At 38.9% G+C, this 17,054-nt stretch overlaps 3 protein-coding genes across 4 annotated transcripts; all 3 read right to left on the reverse strand.

The window, feature by feature from the left end:
• Window positions 1–4,325: 4,325 nt before the first annotated feature.
• LOC115955722 (B3 domain-containing protein At4g01580-like) lies at window positions 4,326–6,415 on the reverse strand. The gene is made up of 4 exons (XM_031074005.1): window positions 6,314–6,415; window positions 5,068–5,419; window positions 4,843–4,970; window positions 4,326–4,607 (listed from the first exon to the last, which is right to left on the reverse strand). Exons 1-4 carry the CDS (start codon window positions 6,413–6,415, stop codon window positions 4,326–4,328), a joined length of 864 nt encoding a protein of 287 aa, XP_030929865.1.
• Window positions 6,416–8,424: 2,009 nt separating this feature from the next.
• Window positions 8,425–11,052, reverse strand: LOC115955727. Its single transcript, XM_031074018.1, has one exon. It carries the CDS (start codon window positions 11,050–11,052, stop codon window positions 8,425–8,427), a length of 2,628 nt encoding a protein of 875 aa, XP_030929878.1.
• Window positions 11,053–13,805: 2,753 nt separating this feature from the next.
• Window positions 13,806–15,831, reverse strand: LOC115961262 (phospholipase A-2-activating protein-like). 2 transcript variants are annotated; one of them, XM_031080337.1, is made up of 4 exons: window positions 15,581–15,831; window positions 14,825–14,928; window positions 14,611–14,679; window positions 13,806–14,048 (listed from the first exon to the last, which is right to left on the reverse strand). In XM_031080337.1, the coding sequence occupies exons 1-4, from the start codon at window positions 15,661–15,663 to the stop codon at window positions 14,044–14,046; spliced, it is 261 nt and encodes an 86-aa protein (XP_030936197.1). In that variant the 5' UTR covers window positions 15,664–15,831; the 3' UTR covers window positions 13,806–14,043. The 2 variants fall into 2 exon arrangements, with proteins under 2 accessions (XP_030936197.1, XP_030936153.1); XM_031080293.1 differs by having other exon boundaries at window positions 13,806–14,059.
• Window positions 15,832–17,054: the final 1,223 nt, after the last annotated feature.

Raw genomic sequence — 17,054 nt, forward strand, 5'->3', positions numbered from 1 at the left:
TGCCACTAAAATAAAAAAATATAGAACTGTCATACAATTCTCCAAATATGTTATAGCAACCACGAACTGAAAATCGTCCCCCCCTTGGGTACAATACCCAATGGGAATCATCAAGAGTCAGATGGTGTAGAAGGTGGAACAGGACGTCTATAGTGAGCTAAGTCTGCTCGTATAGCTCCAACCTCGGCAAGAAGACCATGTAGAAGCTGACCATGGGCTGCCTGAGTCGTCATAATGGTCTCCATCATAGCATGAAGAGAGGGAGGAAGAGGGCATGCATGTGCTGCATCAACAGTGTCAACATCTATCTCATCATCACCATCCTCGGCAACAACAGATGTGGGATCCCCATGCATGTCCTCATCTTGAACATCTCCAGTAGTAGACCGTACTCGTGGTCTGTTGGATGGACCAACACTGAGGTCGACAACCTTCTTTTGGGCAGTTCGCTGTTTCAGAAATTTGGCTCCTATAGGGGCTTGGATGTGAACCAACTCGTGGGAAGGAAAGTTCTTTAATCCTAAATATTTGAGGACCCTATGGATGAGAACTGGGAAAAACAAAGCATGCCTCTTATACTTGCTCCTACGCACCTTGACAATGGTTTCGATGAAAAGGGAAGGAAAACAAATGGAACTATTGGTGACAAGGGCGTAAAGCAAGATACACCTGTCTACAGGGATTGTATGGATATGCGAGATAGGAAAAATGTTGTGACAAGCTATCCGAAAGAAGATATAATTAAGCTCAGTCATCTCACTTGAGCTAATACTTCGGCCAGAATCCCGATTGTTTGATCGTCCACAAAGAACATCCATAACATCATCAATACGAGGAGACATAGAGTTTGGATAAGTAGGTGTACAAATTATAGGTACATCAAGGGCTTTAGATACGTGCTCCCTAGTTATTGTAAACGGTACACCATGTATGGACGATGCCACCTTGTGACCACCAAGATCCTCATGCACCGATAGATTCGAATAGAATTCTCTAATCAAGTCAGCTGGAGGGGGTGGTATGTTTGTACATAGGGACAGCCAATGCCTAGACTGTAGATTCTCACGAACAAAAGGATGCAGTTCCTGTAAATTGATTTTCCTTTCTCCCCAAATACGCCTACGCTTAATCAAGGTTTCAAAGGTTTGCTCATTTTCTGGCGTGAGGAACCTTAATTGATCAAACACCACTTCAGGTTCGGATGCAGCTTTGCATTTTCCCCTCTTAGTCCTCTTCGAACCCATAACTAATCGATGGTCAGTAGTGCAAACACGATCAGCTCACACAAAAACAGAACCAAAATGAAGTTTGAAACAGAGAACAAAAATTGAAGAGTAACCAGATACCATGTGTAGAAAATCATGCACACAATATACTGTCTAGAGCAGTTTACAACAACACAATGAAAAAACAATATTCTTATTCACGGGTTGTTTAGTTGGTGCAATAATTGTAATGCATTTTGGTCCGAGTCAATAATTTGAAGTTAGAGACCTAGAGTATATAACAGAAGTCTTATTATATAGGAAACATACAAGTGGATTTAGGAACTGACATATATCATACCATCGTAGCTACATGTAGTAAGTTTCACCAGCTTCTACAAAAAACAGAAAATAAATTGCACAATGTACAGTTCAGACATACAACCAGCATATATCTATACCACACACATATGGAGCCACTGGCAAGTTCATTTTGTGGAAGGAAGACAACCTATGACATAGGCAACCTTACTAACAACAATGCATTTGACTAGCCAAACACCCAATTTCATCACAATCTTCATAGACATAGACATAGAAGTGTGAAGCATCAAAATGCAAAATTTGAGAATAATGCACCAACAATGTGTAATTTCAAAGACAGCAACCGTTAAAAGAGTCTTACTATGTAAAATCCTCGACGAATTTGCGTGGGAAATTGTGGGTTCTAGCCGAATGAAGCGAGAGCAATCGAAGATGTAATTTTGGACAGCTGCAAGTTCTGCAGAACTGGGGAAGAGTTAATAAAAATGGGTAATAGATTGTAATGTCCATATAACTCGATTTTCCGAAAATCGAGTTACATGCAATCAAATTTTCAGCACAAGGGATTGCACATAAACCGACTGTCCGTAAATCGAGTTATGTGTAGCACAAATAACAAGAATCCAGTTAATGGTGGAACGGCTTTCTCATAACTCGATTTTGCAGACAACGAGTTAATTTCAAATAACTCGATTATATATAACTCGAGTTATTTTTCTGGGCCCCCAGATATTTGGACTGGTCCAAATGCAGTCCAAGACGAATCGAAGTTCAAAGGTAGGCCTGCGACAATACTCGATTCTACTTGAATCGAGTTCTGTGCAGTGGACAATCACAAGAATTCAAATTCCTCGAGATTTGGAAAATCGAGTTACGTTGTACACATGCACCCACCCAGCCCATATATTTGGATTGGTCCAGATGCAGTCCAAGAGGAATCCAACTGTATATGGCTACCTCGCACAAAACCGAACTCCGGTAAAATCTAGTTATTTGCAGTAGAATATCTCAAGAATGCAATTTCTGTGTGTAATGGCTTGCATATAAATGGATACATCATAAAGCGAGTTATTTGCAGAGTTACTCAATTTTGTAGAACTTGAGTTATTTTCACTGGTCTCACCCATAGACCTCTTCTCCCTTAATCTTCCTGTTAGGTGTAATCATTTCTCAACATTAATTTAGTGTGGTATTGACAATAACAAGTTGACTGGGCTTGTTAATTATGATACCTCAATTCATGTGTCTGACCTCAATTTCCTTGTACAATATGGTGAAGGTATTGTGCTGAAGCTAACATAAAGAATTGCCGTTCATGATTATTTTTGTGATGTGATGTAAGCATTACCTGCCTTTAATAAGAAATTTGTAGGGCTGCCCTAAATTCTAGTGTCATCATTCTGCCATTTTGGGACTGCTACAAGTAGTCTTCTAAGTTGTTCCAAAAATCATGCGGAGCCTTTTTATTTAATATTTTTTATTTACTTCTTTTTTAGTGGTATGATTTTCAATAAAATGTAAGTTTCACAGTTTTCATGAAAATTTCTTTTTCATGAAAATTTCTTGAGAAAATGGATTTAGAAATAATCCAGACTCATGATTCCTTATGACAATGATAGAATTACTTGCATTTCTGCCGTGTGGATGACCCACTTTCATAAGTAGTTAATGGCAGCAGTTATGATAGGAGTCTGACAGATGTTGTTTGCAGGTTTGTTTAGTTCAAAGATGATGTTTTTCTATAAATTTTGGTGTCTTGAATGTTTCCGTGTATCCTAAATCTCTCTCCTTTTTTATTTTCCCCTTATATTCATCCTTGCGTTTGCAACTCTACCGTTCTTTTGAAGGACTACTGCAACAAAAAAAAAAAAAATATCATCCATTTTGTGTAGATTTGATTTCAATATAATTTAATTATCTTATCCAGAAGCATGAGTATGCTCTCTCGAATTTTAATGTTTTTGTACATGCAGGGAGCTTGGCATTGGAATAGTTCCATACAGTCCTCTTGGTCGTGGTTTTTTAGCTGGCAAAGGAGCCGTGGAAAATTTGGCTGCAAATAGCGTATTGGTACATATTTCACCAGTATTTTGTGTTATTCATTTGTAAGATACAAAGATTTTTCAGGAAACAATGATATTTTTCTTTGAGCAACGATTCATCAAGTTCATTGAATAAAACAGTACCTATTTTAGTCCTTGCAGTTTACAAGAAGTTCGAACTTCATCTATAACATTTGAAAAATTGCTACCAAGTGAAATTTTGAAAATTTAGCTATCAAGCTTTTCAATTTGCCACATTATATTGATTGACACAATTGATGGATTAACTTCTCACTTATTTTTTAAACATCTAAATTTGCAAACATCAAAAATAATGACTAAAAATTATTGCACATGGTGTCATTGTATTAAAGTGTTACAATATATACAAAACATACAACAATGTCATCTGAAAAGAACAAAATCCTATAGCAATAACAATGTTGACCCCCCTAAAATAAAATCCAAGAGTCGCCATTCAATGTAATATAATTGAATGACATGCAAAAAGGCCAAAATCCAAACAAAAGCGCAGAAAAAAATACAGCATCACATTCATTTTAAAATACATATGAAAGTTCATCATAGTAATTAAAAATTTTCCAAGAGTGAAACTCTAAACATCACAAAAGTACCCAATCAATAAAGTTGCAAACTGGGATGAACAAAATAGGGATGAATAGTAAAGTTGCAAAGTAAACACACTCTAAACATCACATAATATTATTCTGAATTAGACATCCACCCTAACCACTTAGTCTTGGCACTTGAAAATGTGGACGTTTAACACAACACCGTCCCTCATAATCAGCTCAAATACGCAAACATCTCCTACTTGCAAACTATTTTCCCTCACAAATGCAGACCAACCAGCTGATACGACACATGATGAACCCCCACTTCGTTCATAAATGTATAGCTTCACAGGCCATAATCGGTCCACAATCTGGAGCTTGACAGGGAGTATACTTGCTTTGGTGTAGTCCTTGGTAAACCCGTCTCTTGGTAAGTAGTTGATAATGTCTTGGGGTAAACTCTGTACAAGGAACAATAATAGATATTTAACAAATATATTCCAGCAACAAGTATCTAATTGATCTACATCTTTTCACCTAAAAACACAAATAAGAAAAAATCATTACCAACAAAATGTCCAGCCACAAGTATCTAGTGTGACAATCTTTCTAATTGATCTATGAAAAATGATAGTTAATGGGAGTTGCATTTCTAAATTACAAAAATATTACATTTTAGTGAAGCTAAAAGCTTACCGCACGATCCTTGCCATTAACGTAGGATGGACGCATGATAACAGTGAAAAGGGGATTTTCTGATTTAAAAGCATTGGCTATAACAAGATTTTTAGCTACACCACCGTCTTTCTTAGGATGGGCTGATCCTGAAAGAAGTTGAAAATACGAAGTCATGCACATAAAATTAATAGAGCAGAAGCTAAACAAATCAACCAGTTGCTTACAAAAATGTAACATTCAAACCTGAACCCTCTCCCCTATAAAAGTGTTTGATGATTTCAACAGAGCTGTCATCACTCTCATCATCTTCGATCCTATGAACTTGGAGTTCGTCGTCTAAAGTATAGTCTATTTCTGTTGCAGTGGCATCAAATATGAGTACATCAAACTGTGAATTTCCTTCATATTTGAAAACCAGCAAGTGCCCCACGGCTACACCATGAGAGCTTGCAAATTCGGACCAACCATTTTGAAACCAAACCCCCCCAGCATGTTGTGTCAACTTGACTTTCCATTTTCTACCATTTGGAATTGTGAGAAAGGCCATATCTGACAGGTCCACTCCAAATTTCTGCACGAACTTATCTGGAATCCGCTGTAAAAAGAATCTCCATAACATAAATGCAGGCTAGGGAAATAAACACATGCAATCAATCCTTATACACAATGCTAGAAAATAAAAGTTTGAATGATGGCAGAATACTTCTTAGTTACAGCCCCCCACCCCCACACAAAAAAGAAAAGAAAATCAAACAAAATAAAATGTAATCCTGCAACATTGACATTATATTTAATAGCTATAACAGTAACAAATCTTATGAATTTTGAAACCAAATTATACAACCTAATCTTATAACCAAAATAACCATCAACAGCTGTCAACATTTTACATTTCTCTGTTGTTGTTGAAATGTAAAAAATTTTGGGGAAATGTTGTATTTTGATAATGTGTCTGTGATTTGGTTTTGGGGTGTTGGGGAAACATTGAAGATGACCCACTTTTGTTTATGGGCAGGATTTGGATTTAGACGTAGTAATTTTTGCCACTTAGCCACTTCATAAGTTTGTGAACTCTAAAAAACAAATGATAAAAAGAGTGAACGATTTCTGTATCCTAGTTTGATCCCAGGACACAGTTTCACAATTTAAATTGAGTTATACATCTGTGGTGACCCTATAAGCCCTATCACATTTTCAAAAAAATGCCATCTGCTCTTGCTCTGTATTTATTTTTCCTTTATCTCTACCATGCGCTTATCCCTGTTTCATTTTTTGTTCATATAAAAGTGTTCGATGCAAAAGTACTCTGTTATGTGACTGTGTTCTTCTTAAAGTGTAACCTACATATTGCAAAATGAAAGTTTTTCTGACTACATGTAACAAATGTACATTTTTTCAAGAATCACAAATAAAGAAGATGAAGTGTACGAAGTGTATATTAGCATATGATTTTCAGAGGAATCTAGTTTATAAATTTGAGCATACTTACAAGCTTTCCTTCCTGAACAGCATTCGGCAGAATAATCTTGAAAAAGTGTGGGGACCGATCAGCAGGACCATCGTCGTTGTCTCTCTGCCATTGAGAAGCCATTGTTCTGGTTCTCCAAACTTTCGCTGAGAAGAAGTTGAACAGTTGCTGCTTCGTACGTTTGAGCACTAAATAGTGGGTTGGTCATACACATAACCCGATTATTAAGAAATCGAGTTATGTGTACTGGGACTAAAAGGAGTCCATGCTGTGCGTAGTGTATCTCAGAGGAATCCATGTTGTGTGTGGCAACTCGATTGGAAGTAACTCGATATCCTGAACATCAGGTTAAAGTAGAATTACTCAATACTACAGAAATCGAGTTACATGCGAATAACTCGCTTATACAGAAATCGAGTTAAGATAATTGGACTGGTCCCGAGGCAGTCCAAGAGGAATCTAACTGTAGACACGTCTTCAACGTATCTCGAAGCTACAGAAATCGAGTTCTTCTGAACGTAACTCGGTAATACGTAAATCGAGTTACGTTGACTGGGCTTCCTGACCCAGCCCAGATAATTGGACTGGTCCAGAGGCAGTCCAAGAGGAATCTAACTGTAGACACGTCTTCAACGTATCTCGAAGCTATAGAAATCGAGTTCTTCTGAACGTAACTCGGTAATACGTAAATCGAGTTACTTTGACTGGGCTTCCTGACCCAGCCCAGATAATTGGACTGGTCCAGAGGCAGTCCAAGAGGAATCTACATGTAGAAAATGGTCTTCAATATATCTCAACGTTAGAGATATCGAGTTATTTTCAACATAACTCGGTAATAACGAAATCGAGTTACGTTCACTGGCTTCCCGACCCAGCCCAGATATTTGGACTGGTCTAGAGGCAATCCAAGAGGAATCTAAGTGTGCACAATGGTCTTCAACGTATCTCGAAGCTACAGATAGCGAGTTCTTCTCAACATAACTCAGTTATACGGAAATCGAGTTACCTTGACTGGGCTCAAACACCCAGTCCAGCTATTTGGACTGGTCCAGATACAGTCCAAGAGGAATCTAGCTGTGTAGAGTGCTCTCCAATGTAACTCGGTATCCTATAAATCGAGTTATGTTGAACGTAACTCGGATCTAGAGAAATCGAGTAACCCAAATACTTGAGAATTGAGAATGGATACAGTCGAAGGGGATTGAAAATGGACTGCAACGTAACTCGTTATCTGGAAAATCGAGTTTCATTTAGTATAACCTTTCTACTTGTAGTTTTGCTTGCGACTTGCACTGTTCACACCCATTCAGTATCGTGCTTATTCATAGTAAAAGTGGACCTGCTGACAACCATGCTGTGAACAACAAGTCATCCATACAAATCATAACCAACCACATCCATCAGTAACATTCCCCCATTTGCATTACGCGAATAAAAAAATCATCCATATATACAAGCTTATTTGTAAGTAAAGAGCCTCTATGCATTTAAATCAGTTGATGTACAAAAATAAAAAGTTCAATTTCTGCATTTTAAACATTCTTCACAATTGTAAATTGAAACTTGGACAGCATCCGCCAACAATGGTTTTAGGCAAACATGGAGTCATAGCATTTGAGTGACACCTTCTTTTTGTTCTCTTCAGAAGTTGCCTCCTTTCTGAGGAGTAGCCAACACAGAAATTAATATACAACCCATGGTAATTAATAAATTGAATTGACAAATATAGAAGAGCATTCAGGCTTGCCTGCTTAAATGAGGAGCATCTACAGTTACACCTTGGCAACAATTACAAATCTGCAGCAAAACATATACAGTTAGGGAAATAGAGACCTCATGAATACTAGAATATGTACACCACAAACAATAAGATTGAAAGAACACCAAAACTGGGACAAAAGACTTGGAATGGTAATATGTAGGAGTTAAGACTAACTGCAACTACTGGAAGAAGTAATCACAAGATTGCCCAAAGTGGAGCTACATTTGATACAATGGTATTACTATCATGGTTCCGATCTACAAATTACTGCCCACATCTTAATTATAACTCATATAATGTAATATCTAAACATGTAAAGAAGAATAACTTATGATACCCCCTTGTTACTATGATTTGTAATTGTTACCTGCTACATAGCACCATGGCTTGTTGAAGCCACATTTCGAGTTGGACATGTACGACGGTTATGACCCTCTTGGTGACACAACCCACACTTCAACTTTGGTCCATTCTCAATCCACAATGAGGTTGGCAACTCCCTATCCTCGTCATCCATCTCATTACGGATTCTCGTGGACTTTGGCCGACCTTTCTCACGGATCAACCGCTGGTTTGGCATCACGGTTCTCCTTTCTGCTGGCTCCGGCCATTCTAAGCTATCTTTTAGTGGTTGGAATATAGGCTCATAGCTGTGATACCGTTCTTCAAGGCGGTAGAAATGATCCATATACTCAGTGGCATCATGGTTGTGTTTGGCACAAACTGCTATCAAGTGGGAACAAGGGATCTTGTTTGCTTCCCATTTGCCGCACGTGCATGTCATGTCTGTGAGGGAAACCCTATGGGTGTGATCTCCCCCGCCAATGTTCAATAGTGAAGACTGTGTCTCCACTGTATATAACCGTTGTTGCGCACTCATCCTTCTAACAATATGGAGCTTCGCCTTCTCTTGATTTTCCTCGAACTTGTCATAGGCATATTTGCACCACACTTGCCCCTCTTCCAACTTCTCTAGGGTTTTGTTTCGACGTTCGTCAAAGTATGAGTTCACCTTGTAAAATGTAAACTTCACCATTGCAGTTATGGGCAAGCTACGTGCGCCCTTAAGTACCCCATTGAAGCACTCTGACAGGTTGGTTGTCATTGTCCCATATCGGTGCCCATAGTCATGTACAAGTGTCCACTTTTCTTGATTTACCTCCTTAAGATAGTCGTACGCAGCCGGGTTGACATTCTTGATGCAATCCATGGTGTTCTCAAACTTCCTAACTTGATTCGCAGTTGCTGCGTTCCATACCAAGTTCTTCAACGGCACACTATTGAAGTTAGTGTTAACATTGCTTACTAAATGGCGGAGGCAATACCGGTGATGGGTTAAGGGCGGTTGCAAGTAGCCCCTAGTGGTGTCATCGAAGCATGATTGTATCCCACGATGCCTGTCGGATATTATACACAAATTGGTGCGGTCTGTAACATAGGTCAACAGGCATGCCAAGAACCATCCCCATGTCTCCGTGCTCTCGCTTTCGACAACGGCAAATGCGAGTGGATAAACCTCGTTGTTACCATCTGTTGCCATTGCTATCAACAGCTTTCCTTTGTACTTGCCATAAAGGTGCGTTGCATCTATGCTTATCACCGGCCTGCAATGCCTAAACCCTCTAATACACGGACCGAAAGCCCAAAACGCGGAGTTGAATATACAAGTCCCCGAGACATGGGGGTCACACTTTAATGTGGTCACAGTATCCGGATCTGCATCAGACAATGCAGCTAGAAATCGTGGCAATTCTGCGTATGACTCGTCAAAATCCCCGTAAATACATGCAACTACCTTCTGTTTGGCTTCCCAAACCTTGTACATAGTTACATCATGCCCATGCCTTGCATGCAACATACTACGCAAGTCCCTTACCTTTCGGGTTAGGTCTTCCCGTACATACTTCTCAAGTGCAATGGAGATGAATTTTGAATCCATCATCCGCCCATCAGTTGGTAGCTGGAGGGATGAGCAACTATGGGGATCCTTACATGTACTGATAACCCACATCCCGTGCTTCTTGCTGCAATTGGCCCGAATTGACCACAGACATGCCTCATTCTTACACCGCACTACCAGCCTATTGGTGTCAGACTTGATGACCTTGTATTGCTTATTATGCTCCACAGAGTAGAGGGTCAACACATATTGAACAGAGGCTTTATTCTTGAATAGCATCCCCCTTGCTGGGTGGTCATCTTTATGCCAACTTGTAAGATGTCCTGTACCCAATGCAGGTGATAGGTCATTAATATTGTCCCATGTGTTTGATGTGAACCATTCTGGGATAGGAACTGTTGTAAGGCAATCCTCCTCGTTATTTTCGACCAGTGATACATCTAAGACCTCCGCGTCGTCCACTGGTCCATCAGTATCAATGAACTCTTCATACACATCTCGGTTGACATCAATATCAATTCCCCCGTCCATATCAGCTTGGACATGCTCATATGTGTGAGTAGACCCTCCCACATCATGTGTATTGGTGGCACCCACCACTTCGGTGTTGTCCAAATGATCAACCGCATTACATGGTTGATTATTGTAGGGGAAAGGCGTGGCATAGGCAAAGGGAGGATGCACGTCAACCGACAATGAGTGTGGCTCTTCCACCCCACTGGCATGCTGTGAACTTGCACTACCATGGAATCCAACAGCCTCAACAGTTACATACAAGTCGGATGCTATGAACTGGGGGGTCCGCTTAATCACTGCCCACATCATGTCCACGTCAGCATTGCAACCCAACGGATTTGAGTTGTAGACAACCTGAGTACTCACAAGTATCTGGAGGGCACGGTACACAATGGATATCTTATGTGACTCCTTGTCCAACCGTAGAGCTTCCATTATCTTCCGATGCATTTTTCTCAAGTGTGTTCCCCATTTCAACTCAATGAACTTCTGCTTCACTGACTCGCCTTTATAGGACAGCCCATGCAAGTCATGGAAATATTGTTCCCCATCATAGTAAACGTAGAAGCAGTGACGACCCATGCCAGACCTGGATAAGGACAATTAATTGTGGTTATCATGTAGAAGATAGGGGGTTATGTTAATGCAACAGTAATTAATCTTTTACAGATGCACTATGATGCTATCCTAATTATAGGTGTACACACTTGATTCGTTTGGACACAAACATTGGCCTTTTAGGGGAGACATGCCACAACAAAGAATCAGGGTGTTTGTAATATCGCTTGGTAAGGATGCAATATGGAGTAGGAAAATGCAAACATGGTCAATAAAACTTGTTCACCTCGCAGACTTTCTTTTTCAGAACCCACACAGTAAAGACTTTCAGAACTGAAAGAGCCATACAATTTAAACCTCAGTATACATTACACAGCATTGTTAATATGTATGAATGAATGCATATGTCATCATATTAATTCACCGTACAATGTTTGTTTATATATATGTTTATTTAGAATGATTATATACATATTTCCCAAAAGAATTCTCAAAAATAATTATTATATACATTACTATATAAAACTCGACATATTTAGGAACAATATGTATACAATGTCACTATCACACACACACACACACACACACACACACATAAGATTATTCTCACATAAGTCATAATAGTACTGTTATCTAATTAATCGTTTCTTGGACAATTTTTTCCAGGATTTTCAATGTATTAATAGTTTTTGCAATTCCTAACAAAATGTTTCAAAAAATTGGTGCCCTAAGCACATACATTATATGTAAACATACCTATACATGTGTGTGTGTGTATATATATATATATACATGTGATCATATATGGGTAGGTAGCTTTGTTTATATTTACATATATTTGCATATACATAGGGACATACATGTATATATATATATATATGTGTGTGTGTGTGTGTGTGTATGTGTGTGTATATATATATACATATATATGGGAATGCCACATATACATCTTATGATATGGGTAAGTACGTTTGTCTATATATACATATATCTATACATACATACATTTATGTATATATATACACACACATAATGTCAGAATGGTTGTAGAAAGCAATCCAAATTATAAGTTGTAATGTAAGTCAATCCATTTATAAGTAGTTATGTAAGTGAATATATACCTGTCAGGGAAGATATGCCAGAACAAAGAAGAAGGGGACCACAGCAACAGCACGCCTGGTGAGGATGCAATAATGACAAGGAAAATGGCAGAAGAGTTAGCAAACTTTGTTCACCTCATAGGCTTTCTTTTTCAGAGACCAGACAGTGAAGGTTTTCAACACAGATAGAGCCAGACACGTGCATGGGTTCTGAAATGTGGGGAGGGGGACAACATGACTCGATATTAAGGAAATCGATTTTATATAAAACTCGATACCACATAAATCGAGTTACCGTTGACAAGACTATTGAAATGACGGAGTTTCAGAAACTCGGTTAATAAGAAGTCGAGTTATATGTAACTCCGCATGCTATAACTCGATTTATATAGAATCGAGTTTTAGCCCCATTTCCTCTACAAAAGCCCACTTCACACGTTAGAAGGTGCAACCACATTCTAGTGCAAAGAATTCCCACCATTGCGTTTTTGTAGAGCAGGATGGGACGAACCTATGTTGTGTTTAACGGTCGTGTTCCAGGCATATACGACAGTTGGGTAGATGCGAGTAGACAAGTTCATAAATTCCCAAATGCCAATCACAAATCATATAAAGATCGAAGGGAAGCCGAAGCTGCATACATGGAGTATTTGCATGGTAATGGTATGGGCGTGCATGGTGGTGCGTCTACATCGTCGGAAACTCCAAACATATCAACCTCAACTCCACATAGCACTTCTCAAAGCGAAGGAACCAACTATGGCAATGGAGACATTAGGCACACTTTGTTAAGGTATCAGTTGGAAGTTGCCATTGAGGAGCATGACCACGCAAGGAGGATCGCAACGTTGAGTGCAAACATGTTGAATGAAGTGGTGGCTCATGTTGTGGGGGATGATGAAGTTGATGCACCCACGAGACAACGTACGGATGCATGAATGCAAAAGTACGACTTCTTGTTGTGGTATTTAGTAAGATATGTGTATACTTCCAAGTACCATCTGTTGTCATGTGTGCTTTAAGTAGAAGTGTCATCGTTTTCCAATTGTTTCACTGGCAGATATGTATATATAGAAAAATAACCTTATTATTTTTGTTTTTGGACTACTTTGGTCGTATTCGGTCCATTATATCTACTTTGGTCTTATTCAGTCCACTGTGGTTTCTAGGAAAATCGGTGTACTACATTCTATTTACTCTATTTGATCCTATTCAGTCAGCTTTGGTCGTACCCCGTCTATTTGATTCACTGCAGTCCATTATTGTGTAGTTACAAAATACTAGATCAGCCTATACACAATGAGCCACGATTAACGAATGTACATGACGTAAAAAACAACAATGAATTTCATCATGAATACATGAACGATTTGGAAATCCTCCTCGTTGGAGGATTCACTGCAATCCATACCAATCAAAGAAAATTCAAAGTTTAAAAAAGATAGGATTGGAATTATTCATACATGATAAATCGTCCAACATTAGAAAATTATCTAAATTCTTCAAGTCAATTCTGAAAATTTTAATAGCCACAATATAAGAAGTCCAGAACAAAATGACCATGAATAAAAATTGACACCAACCAACTAAAAAAAACAAATAACACAGCTATATAAAGGTTCTTGAATCCCAAACACAGTAAATAAAACCCTAAAATTATGATGTACCTTGTAATATTATTCTGAATTAGGAAAAAAATGAACACTTAAAATTTAAAAGTTACGTAAAAAGTGAACATTACATGGAATACTACAGGTTTCAATAAATACATTACTATATCTTCCCTCTAGCTAGCTCCACTGGACAAAACAGGTTCATCTCTATGAGAGTGGTCTTGCCACTGCCAATTCTGCCAACAATACGTATTTTGTGCCCTTCCTCAAATGTGCAACTGATCCCCCTCAGAACAAGTGCATCAGCCTATATTTGATCTGTTTTATCAATGATATATAAAGCCATATTATAAAGCCAAGTTTGAAGCAAATAACACAACTCTCAATCATGTGAAGATAAATACAAAACCAGTCAGATTGGTAATGAATGCCAAAGCATTAGTCCGCTTAGATAAAGTCCGGAAGAGCAACTTCAAATCAAGAATCAATCTCACTTCCGTCAAAAGTGCAAGCATTCATTTCCCACCAAATACTCCACAGGAGACAAAGAGGGATCATCATGTCTAAATTTTTTAGCCATCAAACCATGTAAAGCACTAAACATATGAGGATTACCCATGTCAACAGTTTGGTCAATTAATGCCAACTTGTAGATCAGAAGTCTTATTAAATGCTTCTTCCACTTCTAACTTATAGGAAGCTCAAAGAAAATATGTTTGATGATCACCAAACAGACATGTAAGAAGAAAATTTTACAGCATCGTTAGTTTGCAAAATCTACAATTTTTTCATTCCCACATGATTTCAACACATTGCAGATAAGGATATATATATAAAGCACAATGAAGGCAAATAAATGGAAAAAATACCTGTATGCCCAACAAAAGTATGTGTACATTTGCTTCCTCTCCAAAGTTTTAAAGTTGTATCACTTGAACCTAAAATCGTGGTAGCATAAAAATGAACCCCATAAGTTCATAGTGAAAGACATGGTTGGATCTATGCATTCCAATCTGATGTAACCAGTTCCAACTACCAACAAAATCTGATGTAACCAGTTCCAACTACTGAATCATATTATACCTGTAACAAGCTCGCCTGAAGGCAGCTTTATGAGTGCTTGGATTGCTGCCTTATGAGCCTCCCAGGATTCTGAAGGTTGGCCACTTCTCCAACGTCTTAATGTGCTGTGGTGAAGGAGACATTAGATACTAACCGAAAATTATTGAGAAAAATGCATATACCTTTGTAAGCATAGATAATAATTCAAACCCAAAAAACGGCAATACACAAACAATAAAAGTAACATTCAAACAGTATGCAAATTTTTCATTAACGCCTCCATCATTTCATTAAAGAAAATGATGGACAAGATTTGATTCATTGGCCAATGACACACACAACATATATATATATATATATACTGAAAATCATAAAATAAGAAGGCTAATTGATGAAAAAATCAATAATCAATTAAATGTTTCTCATTGGGTTCCCAAATTGCTACCAAAATGAAAAGGTAATATATACAATGATAAATAACAATTACAAACCCCAAGAAGCGAAAGGAACAAAACATGCACACATAACTAAGATTTTTGCCGTTTTCAGCTTTGGGTAAGTTATATTGTGAGCTGCTCTAGAACTCAGAAAAAAAAAATATAAATTCTATTCTCCAAAGTTCCTACTAACGAACTTGTAATCAAATGTACACAGATCTAATCATTCTAGAGAGGAGGGGATTTAAAGGAGATTAAAAATAAGAAAATGGGAAGGAGGATGTACCAATCTAGGAATTGTAGGGAAGGCGAATCAGAAAATTAGGAGAGAGACACATACCTAGCCAAGCATTGTAGAGACTCGGATAAATGATTTGCTACAAAGGAGTTGGTTCTGCCATTGATCCGCATAAACTTCGTCATCAAACTCTTTTACAGAAAGTATCAAATTACTTCTTCTTGCTTATCAACAATACCACACATTTGTTTCTCACAAAAATAACAAAAATAAAAAAACAAATTACTCTCTTACAACCCACTTTACTGTAGCTAACAACATACAAAAACACAAGAAAGTTTGGCTTCAAATGAATACCAATCCAAACATTTGTCAAATTGCAATCAAAACTCCAAGTGCAGAAAAACTTCCTAATACATCAATAAATACAATACGCCTTATGGGTTTTCTCCAAAATATCAATTTCTTGACAACAAACACATTGACAGCCAGTATTCTCCCCAAGCAATGATCCAGAAATAGATGCACAGCCACCAAGATTCTCCCCAATTAGTAGAACATTTTGCATGCTTATTCCAGTCACCTATACACATGAAGAATAAGCACACAAGGACAATCCAGCTCAATGGCCTTTTCGTGTCCACCATTGCAGTTAGGTCTAAAAAAAAAATACGACTTTAGAAGAAAAGTGAAACGTAACTATGCAGTCACCTATAGGCAGGTAGGCAGGAAGTATAAGCATACACTAAGGCATTTAATGATCTTTTCGTTTCCGCCCATATGCCCTGACAGGTCTAATCTTACCTGTTTCATCAGACACAACAGCATAATTAAATTAACATAATCAATCAAATGCACAGTACAAGTAGCTCAAGAAGATGGGAAGTGTAGACGAAGTACATACCATCACCGGTCCCGCAATCGAGAGCATGCACACGCGGGCGTCGCGATCTCCGCAAAGCCTCCACCGGCTCAATGTCCTCAGCTGGTATCTGCTCAATCTGTACAGCCTCTCCGTGGGGGTTTTTGAGATGGAGCTGACATGGTGGGGTCCACATGCACTAGAGGTGGGGTGGGCATGCCTGGTGTGGGGACAAATATGCATCCACCATCATGGGCAGATCCACTGAAAACTGGGGGCGACATACGAGGAGGGCCCTCAAAGTCCGTGCTAGCACCATGGGATGTAGTGTGGGCTGGAACAGTGCCCTGATGATCGACGCTATGGGATGGCCCAGCACCATCGCCAGGCGTGCATCGCGGTGTCCTGCCATCGTCATCAGACAGTACCCAATCAGCGCCAAGCCATGCCTCTTCTACACCCTCCTCATTCCCTTCCTCGTAGATGGGAGCCGACTCGGTCGTACGGCTGCGACCAGCTTGACCACCTCCACGATGTCCACCCCCACGAGACCCACCACGTTGCCCGCCACGAACTGGGGCCTGTGTATCAATGTCAACTGCTTCTGCAAGCGAATTCGCCAATTTAAGTCGGCCTAGCTCCTCCACAAGCTCTAGTGTAAATGTAAGGTCAGTGTGCATGTCAGAACCTTCATCACACCTCTGTATAGACCTA

This window comes from Quercus lobata, chromosome 1, assembly GCF_001633185.2.
Source record: "Quercus lobata isolate SW786 chromosome 1, ValleyOak3.0 Primary Assembly, whole genome shotgun sequence".
NCBI classification, from domain to species: domain Eukaryota; kingdom Viridiplantae; phylum Streptophyta; class Magnoliopsida; order Fagales; family Fagaceae; genus Quercus; species Quercus lobata.

Coding starts and splice junctions, on each gene's coding strand:
- LOC115955722 (XM_031074005.1), bottom strand. CDS start 6,415: ATGGCTTCTCAATGGCAGAGAGACAACGACGATGGTCCTGCTGATCGG. Junction 4,971..5,067: donor TTATAGGGGAGAGGGTTCAG/GTTTGAATGTTA, acceptor AACTTCTTTCAG/GATCAGCCCATCCTAAGAAA. Junction 4,608..4,842: donor TTAATGGCAAGGATCGTGCG/GTAAGCTTTTAG, acceptor TTCCTTGTACAG/AGTTTACCCCAAGACATTAT.
- LOC115955727 (XM_031074018.1), bottom strand. CDS start 11,052: ATGGGTCGTCACTGCTTCTACGTTTACTATGATGGGGAACAATATTTC.
- LOC115961262 (XM_031080293.1), bottom strand. CDS start 15,663: ATGACGAAGTTTATGCGGATCAATGGCAGAACCAACTCCTTTGTAGCA. Junction 14,929..15,580: donor TCTCTACAATGCTTGGCTAG/GTATGTGTCTCT, acceptor CCTTCACCACAG/CACATTAAGACGTTGGAGAA. Junction 14,680..14,824: donor TTCAGGCGAGCTTGTTACAG/GTATAATATGAT, acceptor CCACGATTTTAG/GTTCAAGTGATACAACTTTA.